Raw genomic sequence first — 12,739 nt, forward strand, 5'->3', positions numbered from 1 at the left:
GGATGCACACGTGCGTCGGCAGGAAAATCTAGCGACCGCATAAAGGACAAGAAGGGCTTGAGAAGCCATTTGCTATGCTTTTATTTGAGCCTCGTTAATATAACTGAGAGTCCTTCAGCGATCAGTGACGCTTTCGGTGCTGGCGATGACAGCGTGCCGAGTACGCCCGGAGCCGGATTGTTTTCTCCGTTTTTCTAGATGGATTTTACTGCTCTTCTCCACTTGGTTACAGCTGATGGGCTGCAGGCGACTTTTCAAATGTTGTGTATTCCTTTTCGGCTTTTATTAAATGTCGCGCATGACCTTATTCTTTTTTATATTTTCACGAAGTTCATAAATTTTTTTTTTTTTTGATGAAAAAGGAGAGAGAGAGAGAGAGAGGGGTAGTGGTCGTCATCTAAAGTTTAGTCAAAAAGAAAGAAAGATTTACAAGAAAAAATAGGGGAGAATGTACGGAAGAAGAAACATGGAAGACACAGAACTTACTAGAACAGCTCAATATAGTAGTGCATTTATCGAGACTTCAAATGATCTCAATTCATGAATCGAGATATCCTTGGTCTTATAGTTCCATATGATACTGGCCTAGGTTTAGGGGAGACTTCTACGAGCCTTACAAATGTGATTATAGTATAGAATTATGGAAACCACTCACAAGCAGCAACTACGCAAGAAGTTCTAACCATTTTCTCATCGAAACATGGCTTCTGTGGCCGCCGAGAATCGGCCCGACCAAGCATCGAGCTGGCTGAGCTGCTAGAGTGCTCAGATAATTGGCAGTTCAAATCGCAGAGATTGGTTGAAGATCACGAAGTGCCTCTAAGGCGGCGAGTTGATGGTCATTATGCTCGGATGACAATGGTTATGATGCTGGCACTTCCGAGACGGTGCTGGTAAGAGAAGATCGTGCTCTGATCTTGGCTCCGACGTCAGATCCGACATTAGGTAGTAAAGACGAAGAAGTCGTTTTGCTGGAAGATTATCCGACGGGAGACCCTCTGATAACTAAATCAAACGGATTCTCAGAGAACAACGAAAGTGTTGTGAGAACAATAAAGCGTCAGCATAGGGGCATAAGAAGGCTCGAGAGCACTCATTTGGAGGGTCCCCTCTGGAATGGTTTATACAGAGGAGAGTTGACGTCTGTCGTTGAGGAATTTTGGTGTGCAGATCCATCGTTTTTGGTAGCCTATCACACGTCCCGACATCTCGCCCACGTGATTATGAATCGCTAGTGATCATAACCAAGATGTCGCCTACTAGGGAAAGAATTTAAAATTTAAAGGACTCTTTATGCATATCTGGATCAGTCATGTAGCGGACTGTGACTGATTGATTGGAGACTTCGTGGCAATCTCTAATTGGTCAATATGCTACCCTGGTTGTTGTTGGTTCGAAGGCGTATCATTTGTTTACTACATTTGAGGCTGAGCTAACTTGTTGGCTCAGGCGATATAAGTAGACTTGCCGAGCTGAGCTAAGCAGTGAAGTCTAGAGGTGATTGGGCACATTGATATGTGCCCACCATGCCTCTTGATTATTAGATCATGGTTGCACAGAATTTGGCATCAATATTAGATCCAATACAAAGAATTCGTTACGATAACTCACAAAAAAGTCAATAAGAACCGGTCAGTCTTTTTGGCAACAAATGTTAGGTGAGGAATAAAGAAAGAAGATGACGACGGAGATAAAGCCCCAGTTACAAAATAATATATGATCGGCTCGATACACTTTCAAAAGATATCCAATGGCCAATTAGAAGCATTGGCCATGCGTGAAAAATCCTACTGAAAAGTCAAGATTCTGACAACCAATTGTAGCTTTACATGATGTCCAAATTCGAGCTACAGCCTGCAGAATCTCAAGCATGGAGAAACACACGTTTTCAAAGCATTTCCTAACAATTAAAACCCCTCAATTCGATGTTGCAGCATCAGTAGAAGCTGCTGGCTCCTGTTTAATCTTGGGTTTCGGTCCTTCTTGTGCCAAGAAGATAAAAAGAAAAATAACCTACAATTTCAAATAAATTTAGAAGATTTAAATTACTGATTTAATGGAGCAGACAGGAAGGATATTGGATAGGTTTGGGTTGAGGCAGATGCAAGAACCATTGTCGGATTCCTTATGCGATCGTTTGAATGGCCTGGCAAAACGAGTTGGGTGATATGTTTGGAAAAAACGAACAAATATAAATAATTTAAATAAAACTAAAAATAAAGTTTCTTTCGTAGATTAGCTCACGAAATATTTTGTATTTACATGTTAGTTCCTGTCTTTTCCATATTTATATAATTATATTACAAGACCTGAAATCTTGTAACTTAATGGTTATACATGCTTTACGTTAAGCTAACTAGCGAGAATAAAATATTCTACCTTTTTTTAAAGTATTATTTTTTTTTTATTTTCTGGATATTTTTGTTTTTGATTCTTCAACTTAACGAACCTTTTAACTCTCAATGGCCAAGCCTCGGACGACAAGACGGCAGCATTAGAGGGAAAAGACTAAGTTTTGATTTTTATTTGCTATTAAAATGAGGATATTTTTGGTTTTCATAATCCTGGTTAATCTTAACCTAGATTCAATCAGCCAACGCTAGTGCAAGAAGTGATCCGTATAAACAGAAAATATTATAAAATATATATATTAGGCGATGATAGAACGCTCACAGCAGACAAATCCACTTCATCTATCCAGCTCGGCTTACAAAATTCCTTAAATCGGAACAAGCATTTACGGGTCATCCCTACAGCAGCCGCGCAAATCACAGTAGAGGTGTACGCGACCGATTGAAACGGTAACAAGAACTTGGACGGAAAAGTTTGATGTATCTACACCGAGCAACCCTCTGGTTTTGGATTGCCAAGAAGAAATCTCGCCCTGCATCAATGTCGTCGATCATCGAGATCCTCTTGACTGATAGAGCTCCATCCGACCTCTGGCCTCCGGTAAGGAGGAGTCCACCCTGGAGTCCTGCACCAAGTGCCCCTGCTTCGAAGCCCAGGCGAGGACCGCAGGGACCCCTGCCTGTGCGAGATCCTCACTCTCCGGTACGTTGAGGGAGATGTAACACAAGAGAATCAACGCCTCCGTCTGGAGCTGCTCCCCAAAATACACCAGCTGGACGAGGTGCTTTGCCCCTCCGGCTTCGATGATGGCCTTGGAATGCTCGACGCGAAGGAAATTCTCCTTGCACACGAACTTGGTCAGGGCAATCACCGCCTCCCTCGACACGATGGCTTCCCTCTCGTCCAGCAGCCGCACCAGAGGCCCGATGATCCGCGTCTCCGTCGCCCGGAAGGTCTTCGACAGGCAGCCGAGAGCGGTGATGCTGGGAATCAGAAGATCGTCGAAGACGCCCTTGTCGGCGATCCGGAGGAGCTGGTCGACGACCGCCTTGGCGGCAGGCGAGGTGGGCTTGAAGGCGGAGTGGCGGAGGTCGGGGTTGTGCTCGGCGACGCGGGCGATCTCCATGATGGACATGGCAGAGTAGTAGCGCACGTCGCCGGAGCCCTTCTCGAGGAGGACGGCGAAGCAGAGGAGGGCGCGGGACTCGGTGATGCTCTTGCAGATGGAAGGGTTGTTCTTGGCCAACTGCCACAGCGCCATGGCCGCCATGGCCTTCATCTCGGCCTTGGTGGCCGGGTCCTCCGCCTCCCTCCCCTTGGTCCCGAACCCGGAGGACACGTGGGGCTTCCAGGAAGGGACGGCGCCGTTGGCAGTTGCGGCGGCGTGTTTGGAGGATTTGGCGGAGGCTATGGTGGATTGGATCACGGAATGGATCTGGGACTGCGCATTGGGCTTCGGGAAGGGGTTGCTGCTTCTGTCTTCCGGTTTGGTGGTGTAGGAATTGGGGGGTTTGTTGTTGGGGGTGGTGGCGAGGACGACGGAGTGGATGGACGTGGCCTTGGAGGAGGGGATGATGGAGTACCTGCTGTGCTCCTCAACGGTCTCGAAGGCGAGGTGGCCGACAAGGAGGCGGATGACGTTGTTCTGGGCGAAGAGGTCCTGGCAAGCGGGGTGGTTGGCGGCGAGCTCGGCGACGGCCCAGGCGGCGGCCGCCTGGGCTCTCATCGGCCCCCCGTCCTTGAGGAGCTTGGTGAGGGCGGAGCAGACGCCGGCGTGCAGCATGCTGTTGACGCCCTCCGGGTCGCGGCCGAGGAGGCCGAGGGCGCGGGCGGCGTTCTCCTGGCCGTCGGCCAGGCCCTCCTTGACGAGGCGAAGGAGGTACCCCACGCCGTCCTCCTGGATGATGAGCTTGGCGTAGTGGAGGTTGTCGCGGGCCAGGGAGGCGAGGGCGGCGGCCGAGTCGGATCGGGCGTCGAGAGAGCCCGTGTGGAGGGTGGCGATGTGGCCCCAGATGAGGAAGAGGATGGGCTCGTTCTGGGCGATGGGCGGCAGCCCGTTGAGCTGGTCGTCGTCGGCCGCGGCGGTGGAGACGCAGAGGAGCCACGAGACGTCGGCGATGGAGTTGTCGAGCTGGGTTGACATCTTGGCGAAGGCGGTGGTAGGGATGATGGCGAAGACGCGGCGCATCAAGCCGTGGGCTCGGCACTTGGACGCCAGGGCCAGCGCCTTCTCCAGGACCAGCTCGGTGTCCAGCATGATGCGGTGGGCGGGACGCTCGTAGAGATCCGCCCGCGCGGCCTGCCGGAGGAGGGCCGCCAGCCTCTCGGTCTTGGCCTTGAGCTCCAGGCACTCCTGCCGGGACGTGGGCGCATCGCCTGCCAGCTTGATCACCTGATCCGCCAGCTGGATCAGCTTCGCCAGGATCTGCATCACCCCGTCCCCCATCATCGCATCTCCACCTCCGCCCTCCTAATTCCCCACCACCACTTGTTGATCCGCCGATGTGGGGCTAAATCGAGGACCTAATTAGTTTTACCCTTCTCTTGATCTTTGGGGAGGTCACGATGGGATCTTTTCTCCTGCTCTTGTTCTGTTATCCCGAGAGGAGAGGAAGGGAGAAGGGCAACGGGTCAAACGCGTCTTTTATCATTCAACCGATTTTATTTATTTCTTTTATCGACATCTTTGGAATGGAAAAAGAGAGGCGGAATCCGCTATTCCGCTGTCCAGCCATTACTGCCGGGGCGATTGGAGAGCCACCTCTGACAGGGGGTCGACTTCGGGTCATCTCCAGTTCGCGACGGTCATCACCAAGAACCGGGTTCTCCAAGTCATCCAGCCGCCCCCGGAGAGCCCCAAAATCGAGCCGGCACCGGTTCATCAATGTCCATGCGAATGTGTGGAATTCTATTTAGGCATTCTCTTGTTATATGAGTGGCTCTAGCTTTTTTCAAGATCTTTCGCTCCGGACTCCCGAGACGCCCATTCAGAGCTACAACATTTGCAGGTGAAAAGAAAAAAAAAAATAGAAAAAATAAATCATCCTCACTCCCGCCTCTTTTTCTTCTTTTCTTTTTCTCTTTCTTTCTATCGATCCTTTTCATCCCCGTTAGAGAGGATTGACCGACATATAAAAATGAAATGGGGCGTTCATGCAACTCTCCATGTAAGAAGGAAACCATAGTTAAATAATAATAATCGTTACTCACATCTTGCATTAGAAAAAAAAAAGAAAAACCTTATCCGTTGCAACAAACTATCAGAGCCCAAACAATTTTTTCTCTTGGAGAAGAAATGGAACATAATAGTTGCAGCTTCCCTCTAGTTACATATCTAAATAGAACACTGCGATAAGAGATGGAGTGAGATACAACTATATAACCAAGTCCATCTATATGCATGCGTCTGGACTATGCGAGAATTCATATGTGCCAAGAATTCTCGTGCAAGAATAGTAGTTTAATGCGTCTGGACTCTGGATGCGCGGTCCTGATCGTGCAAGAATTCTCGTGATCAGCGGTCCCAAGCTTCCTCATGCGCCGGTGGATGGAAAACGGACGAACTCAGCTTGGTGGCTGTGCCCCTAAAGGTGCTCGCGTGCAGTCAACCCAAGGTCCCTAACTCTTGGATGGGGCAAAAAAGTAAAAAAAACCTTGTTGACGGTAAAAAAAAACCTTGTTGACTCCCTAAGAGGGCCTAGCGCGACTGGACTGCGCTTACTTCAATATTGGTGTGGCATTTGGGGCCTTTTCTGGAACACTTGGGGACTCCAAGGGATGGGCGATTGGAGCACAAGAGCAACAACAGAGGCCATAGCACAAGAGCAACAAGATCGGCCAAGAGGGCATCTGGCAGTAAGGATTGGCCACTCCCGAGAGTGACCGATCCCGAGAGTGGCCAAGACCAATCCCTCATGGTTGATGATGGCACAGGCTCCACCCCAGCAGCCGGCGTGGACTAACCACAAGATATCAGAGAAACTCAAGATCCTCCAACGACACTTCATAGAGATCCTCGAGCTGCCATCGGAATGGGTGGAGAAGTCCAGAAGAGCATAGCAGTTCAACGACGATGATAGTACGCAGCCTAGGGCAACGAGTCCCGGCAAAATGGGTTGCTCAGGAGCTACATCTCAAGGGCAAGCTGGACGACAATATGGAGGTGTCCCAATAAGCAGAGGAACACCACACTTGCCGCTTCAAGAATGAAGGCGACCGAAACTCGACGCTGGCCAATGGTCTGTGGTTGGTGGCAGGCCAGCTACTGACTATGGAGAAATGGATGTCGAACTTCGTTTCAGGCATCAACTCGGTGAATGGTGGTGCAGATTGAGCTCCGATGTCTCCCTCTGGAGTATTGGGACAGGGACTCGATCCTAGACATCGCGTCGGTGACTGGTCGGCCGCTGGCCTTGGATGCTTCACTGACCAACTTCAGAAGCTCGGCTATGCTATGGTCAAAGTGGACACCAGTAGCATAAACCCCCTCAAATCTAGCATCTTCATTATGGGGTAGACGCACAAGTTCTAGTAGGCCTTCGTCTACGAAAACCTGTCGGTGTTTTGTAACGTTCGTGCCTGAATCGGCCGTGGAAGGTGAGTGTCGGCATTCCTCCCCCATGTCGGCTTCGATGAAGAAAGGAGCTAGGGTTTCTCTGGCGCCCATGGTTGTGGAGACCCCTACGAAGACATTGAGTCTACCAAAGCTGGATGGGGGTTGACCGCGACTGCCGTCCAGTCTTCGATTCCTGGTTGACCACCAATCGAATCCGGCAGCCGAGGGCAGCCAATATAGAGGTCTAGCCGAGGAAGATGATCAATTCCACCCTCAAGACCTACATAATATGGTCAGTAGGAGGACGACTCGACGAATTGATGGAGGTTGGGTCTAGAGGATGTGCATCCACTCCCATGTTGTCTTGTTCATCTAGAAGGTGGCATGGGGATGTTTAGCGACCATGAGTGTGTTGGCCAAAAGAGGAGTGAGAATCACTACAGCTTGCAAGGGATGCCCTGATGTGGAAGAGTCTATCATCCATATTGTTTTTGGATGTCCATGGGTGGCCCAGATTTGGAGGTGCGCTCTAGCTTCATCTAGCATGCCGCAGTTTGTGTCATCGACAGAGAACTTTTTAGGCCATCTAAAGGAGTCCCTATAGAGTGGGTATCAAATATGCCTATACGACCTTTCATATTTGGCTTGACAGAAATACCTAGATCTTTGAGAATAGAAGGATGTATCCGAGGATAGTGATGAACAGGGTACTACTTCATGCTGTTGAGATCACTAGGACTACTGCGGTAGTTTCATTTAGAATGGCTAAGGATATTTGGAACTCCCACTCAGTTTTTACAACGACCAGGATTGCTTTTGTTTTCTAAGAGCCTCTACCTCCTAGTTTTCTTAAAGTGAACTTTAACGATAGTGCGTCCGAGGGTGGAGGCAGAGGAGGAGTGGGCTTTATGATTAGAAGTCATGACTTCAGACTCGTCATAGCTGGAGGACGACATATATTCGACATGACTATCATCGGAGTACAATTGAGAGCTACATAGGAGGCAACCTATGCAAGGGTTATTCTGGGTGCGGACAACAGCTATGTTGAAGGGGATTCTATTACGGTGATCGAATGGATTCAATACTAGCATAAATATGACAACGAGCAACTGCTGCTTTGGAACATACACAGGCTTTTAAAAAAATGTGGCTCTTTTTGGGCCATTTATATCTACTGGAAGGCAAATAGCACTGCTGACTAGATCACCTTCGTTGTTGTACAACACTCACGAAGGATCTTTGAGAGAATCACTGATTAATTCTATTTTTTCTTCATTTTTTTAATTATTTTATTAGCTATATTCATATACGACTCATGTGAGTCGTCGTTGTATATATAAAAAAAAAATATTGTCACATGTTATGTATATCGGTTACCGAACCCTTGGGTACCAATCACCACGGCAAAAAGCGAGGCCTAAGTCAAAGTTGAAGCCGTAGAAGCAAACGGAGTCTTCTCATCCGTCCCTCTCAGCACCATGCTGGCACCCTCTCATCCCTATTATTTTTACCTTTTTTCTATCTTTCTATCCATGTGCTTCGCCGTCGTGTAGTGGCCACATAACAGATAGACCGACACTAAGTCTGCCCCGATTTGGACGGACTAAGTCTCCCCCGATTTGGACGGCTATGCTCTAGAAGCTTAGCTGATAGAAATTAGAGTGGACTCATTATAAATCCATTCATATAGCGTACCCATTTCTTAAAAAAAAATTGCAACCACTCGGTCACAATATACATAATTACCTAGATCCTCTACCGTGGCTTTGCAAACACCGCATATTTTTGGATGACCGTTATCAAAAGATGGACCGCTATCAAATAATATACACCAAAAACAATGTACGGTGCCGTGCCGGGCCACAGCCATTCCGTCTCGAAGGAGCAAAGCCAAAAGTCACCCCACCCGACACAACCGGAGCCAATGGGTCTCCACTAGCTTTGAAGTCCCATGCACGCCGAGAGCGATGGGGGCCCGGAAACCCATTGGATAGGCCATGAATTGAATTGGTAAGCACTTTTGTCATCGTTGCAAGACTCGTTCCAAAGGCTCTTTATTGCGCAGGGCAATTTCTCCCTGCCTGTTGACTTGGCATTCACAAAGGAAGCTCCAATGCTCCCCACCGTTCTCTGCATCTCGCACGTTACTCCATCATACGCTACTATCTTATTAGTTTTCATCCTCGTCATAATGGCTTGATGAATCCTTGTCTTTTTTTTTTAATATATTTCTCAGATCTTGGGTGATCTCTGTGTCACAATAAGTGAATATCACGCGAAATTTGGATTCAAAATATGCCAAGATATTCTGGATCGGATTAGGCCTAAATTAAGATCTAGTACATGATCCACCTTTTTTCATAAGAAAATAGTCTATGATCCATTATTTTTTACGAGCTATTGTGGAAATAAAAATTGGATTTAAAATTTCCAACATTGGATTTGCAACGGGATCGGGCTTGTACTCGAGCTTTAAAAAGCAAAAATTGTAGCCACTCGAAATAGTTCCAGATAGATATAACCTTCTGGCCTCTTGAAATAGTACCCACTAGATATGACAATTTTGTCATGCTGCGTTCCAACCTCACCTTTCTCTGCCCGTGCAATCCGTCTTTGCTTCATTTCATGCGGTAGATGATGATGGTGAGCGTAAGAACTAGTAGCAGAAAAATAGAAAAAATCCTAGAGACGTCAAGTGTTTCTCAGTGTTGATTGATATAATGATGTGAGAGAAAAAAATTACCACACCACAACACTGCCTCCCAGTTTTTCGGAAGTAACTCTGTTTCGGTGGGCTATCGATGTAAGTCACGACCACAAATGTAATGCTCTTAAATCTTTTTCATCGAAGAGAAGTTAATTACCATGATCATATGTCTTGTAGGATTAGCAGCATCAAAAGTCTGCAACTGTTGCGATATCGCCTAAAGCAAAATGTTGAAACGAAGTTCCAACAAACAATTTTTGTGAACATATAAGTCCTCCAACTCCTCATGTTGAAACAAAAATTAGGTTTCTGGCAGCCTAGTAATCTCGACCGGCAAAACTTCAAATTTTGAAAGTTTTAGACTCAGAAAAGAAATGCCCATTAAAGAAGAATACATCCAAAGATTCCTACTAGCTAAACGGAAGTCGTACCTTTCCACCAAACTAATTCAAACCATGCACCTAACCAATTCCAGCCAGGAAAATTAAAAGCCAACACGAAACGCAGACAAGAAACATGTAACATCGCTACTACGTTATGTTAATAGTATTTTACATATATCAATTTCTCATGGATGAGAAAGTGTGACAAAACCTGAAATTTTTTTACAAGCAAGTACCAGAAGAAACAGGAAGAAGAAGATGGCTGTGGCAGCTTTACATAATACCTGGCTCCATCCACACCCACGCCTTAAGCTAACTAGATCCGACCAAAGCCCAACGATATCAACTCACGGCGCCGGCGGCCGCAAGTGACTACGGATCCGTCAGTAGAAATGATGGAAATCTTTAGAGGTTTAGATCCACTCCGTCCGAATCCCATCGGACGGCTCCAGCGATACTGGATCCCGCTCGGCGGACCTACCAGCACTGGTCGGTCTCCCAGGTCCGGCGGCCGTAGCTGGGGAAGGACGGGGAGCGGGAGAAAGGCCGGAAGGAGGAGGAGGAGGAAGGCGTCGGTGGTGAAGAGTGGCGGACGGTCCGGCGGTGGCGGCCGAGGAGGAGGAGCTTGCGGTCGTAGTCAGCGCGCTTCTCGGGATCGGACAGGGTGGAGTAGGCGGCGTGAATCCGGATGAACTCGTCGGCCGAGGTGCCCTTCCGGTCGGTGGCCACCACGTCAGGGTGGCGTGCGAGCGCCAGCCGACGATACGCGGCCTTGATCTCCTGGCCGGTAGCGCCTGAGGGGAGGCCGAGTACGTCGTAGAGCGAGGCGAAGGATGATTGCAAAGCCGGGGGTAGGGCGGCGGCCGGGGGCTGGCGCTCCGCCGCGGCCGTGTACGCGGCGGAGATGCCCGGCGAGCGGAGGGAGGTGGCGGAGCGAGGGGAGGAAGGCGCGACGGAGCGAGGGGTAGAGGGGGTGATCCGAAGGCCGAGGAACTGGGAGGACGTGGTGATCATCATAGCACTAAATCGATCGGGGGACGATAGGATCGGCATGGGGCTGGGGAGAGTCCCTCTTTTATAGAAATATGCTTGGGTTGGGGGTTGAAGCGGGGTTGGTTTAACCGTGGTTAAGAGTTAGAAATAGAATTATTATAAGATCTCTGACTCCATGAGGAGCGTCGGTAACTTATTCCCGGTTAAATGAATTACTTTGTCCGCGGATAACCACAACTTGGCTTGGCCGAGTCAGCAGTGAAGGGGCGGATTAGTGGGATCGTGGCCCTTTTTGCCTTTTTTATTTTTCCCCGATGAAGTCGGATTACGTTAGGCAGTAAGAACAACTCGGGACGGGGTCTGTATCTTTTGCCTAAAAGAAGAATTTCCTTGCTTCACACCAATCTACTATTGGATCATACAATGACCACTTTGAGATCTGTACAGATAGCAAGCGAAAAAAATAGTGTGCTTTGAGATCTCAGCGGGCTACGATCCAATGGTTGGCGTTGTGAAAAAATTCGATCATTCTTTTGGGCGAAAGAGACAACCCTAGGGCTCGGATTCTTGCAGATCCTGTCAAATATCAATTAATTAGCTGTGGAGCATTGGAGAGTTCAGATATAATGGGTTGTGTACGGTTCGACCATCCATAGATGATTAGTGGGACTCACCCGCATGGATGACAAAGATGGACAACTAGACTATACGGTTAATTGAAGAACTTGAAAGGATCTAAACTTGGCAAGAGGAAGAAGGGTAACTAGCGTCTTCTGATTAATTGCTTTCTTTCCCGCAGTATAATGGAGGAGGAAGAATTGAATTTAAGAGCTTGCAACCTAGGCAATAGAAAGGGTTTTGGTAAGGAAAGTGGGGTTTGGATGTGTCCATGATGCTCATATGGTAGTTGAAGATCGATCCGATATACTATAGGACCACCAGTATCAACCAAATCCGTCCTCCAACTGCTCAGGCAATCACCGAACCCTATACTGAGCTGGTGAACTGAGCACTAATCTGATGATGTACAGTATTTTCCTCATTTGTGGGGTATGGAATGCACTAATTGTCGAGCAAAAGGCGTGATGGAGCCATGAAGGAGTTCATCATGAGAAGAATAGGAATATTTGGATGATTAGTGAGTTTTGAGAGGATTCCCAATTTATCATATAAATATCTAATTAAGAGAATTTCTTGTCCTTTATTGGCTATCTAGTCTTCTAAAATTTTATATTAGACCTGCTCTTCTTCAAAGTTGTATTCTTTAGACACTGCGACACAAATTCAGAGTTTGCTGCAAATTAAACTGGGTCATATAAATTTCTTCAACTTTGAAGCATGGATCAAAGATTAATCATTATAATATCATTCCCATATAGATTTTTTAGGTTATTCCTTGACCGTTGAAATGGCTGTATCTTCAACCTATGCAAATACTATAGATTGTCTCTTGGTTTTCCATGAGACTAGGCAAAGCACGATTAAATAAGCAAATCCAGGGCATCGAGACATAGGCCTCGAGCAAACTTAATTTAAACTGATAATGAATTAAATTTATCATGCAAAAGCAAAAAAAAGGTCTTTATGGGACAGATTTTAAAATGCTACGCGTAGGTACCAACTTCTATGGTCTTATTATATGTTACAGTAATTCACATAAATGAAAAAGCTTTTTGTTTCTTCATTTCTGCTAGTAACTAGGGAAGCTTCGTTCTGGCATGGCAATTTTAACATGTTTTTGGGAAA

The 12,739-nt window shown here is 47.4% G+C and overlaps 2 protein-coding genes across 2 annotated transcripts; both read right to left on the reverse strand.

Annotated features, from left to right (window-relative positions):
* Positions 1–2,621: 2,621 nt before the first annotated feature.
* Positions 2,622–5,394, reverse strand: LOC103700930 (uncharacterized). The gene has a single exon (XM_026802157.4). It carries the CDS (start codon positions 4,799–4,801, stop codon positions 2,903–2,905), a length of 1,899 nt encoding a protein of 632 aa, XP_026657958.2. The 5' UTR covers positions 4,802–5,394; the 3' UTR covers positions 2,622–2,902.
* Positions 5,395–10,123: 4,729 nt separating this feature from the next.
* On the reverse strand, positions 10,124–11,062 carry LOC103700887 (chaperone protein dnaJ 11, chloroplastic-like). The gene has a single exon (XM_039118652.3). The coding sequence runs from the start codon at positions 11,051–11,053 to the stop codon at positions 10,478–10,480; it is 576 nt and encodes a 191-aa protein (XP_038974580.1). The 5' UTR covers positions 11,054–11,062; the 3' UTR covers positions 10,124–10,477.
* Between the last annotated feature and the right edge of the window lie 1,677 nt (positions 11,063–12,739).

Source organism: Phoenix dactylifera, chromosome 6, assembly GCF_051530095.1.
Source record: "Phoenix dactylifera cultivar Ajwa chromosome 6, Ajwa_hap1_PhDact_Kaust_v1.1, whole genome shotgun sequence".
Lineage (NCBI taxonomy): Eukaryota > Viridiplantae > Streptophyta > Magnoliopsida > Arecales > Arecaceae > Phoenix > Phoenix dactylifera.

What these genes read in the sequence shown, in the direction of transcription:
- LOC103700887 (XM_039118652.3), bottom strand. Translation starts at nt 11,053, where the DNA reads ATGCCGATCCTATCGTCCCCCGATCGATTTAGTGCTATGATGATCACC.
- LOC103700930 (XM_026802157.4), bottom strand. Translation starts at nt 4,801, where the DNA reads ATGATGGGGGACGGGGTGATGCAGATCCTGGCGAAGCTGATCCAGCTG.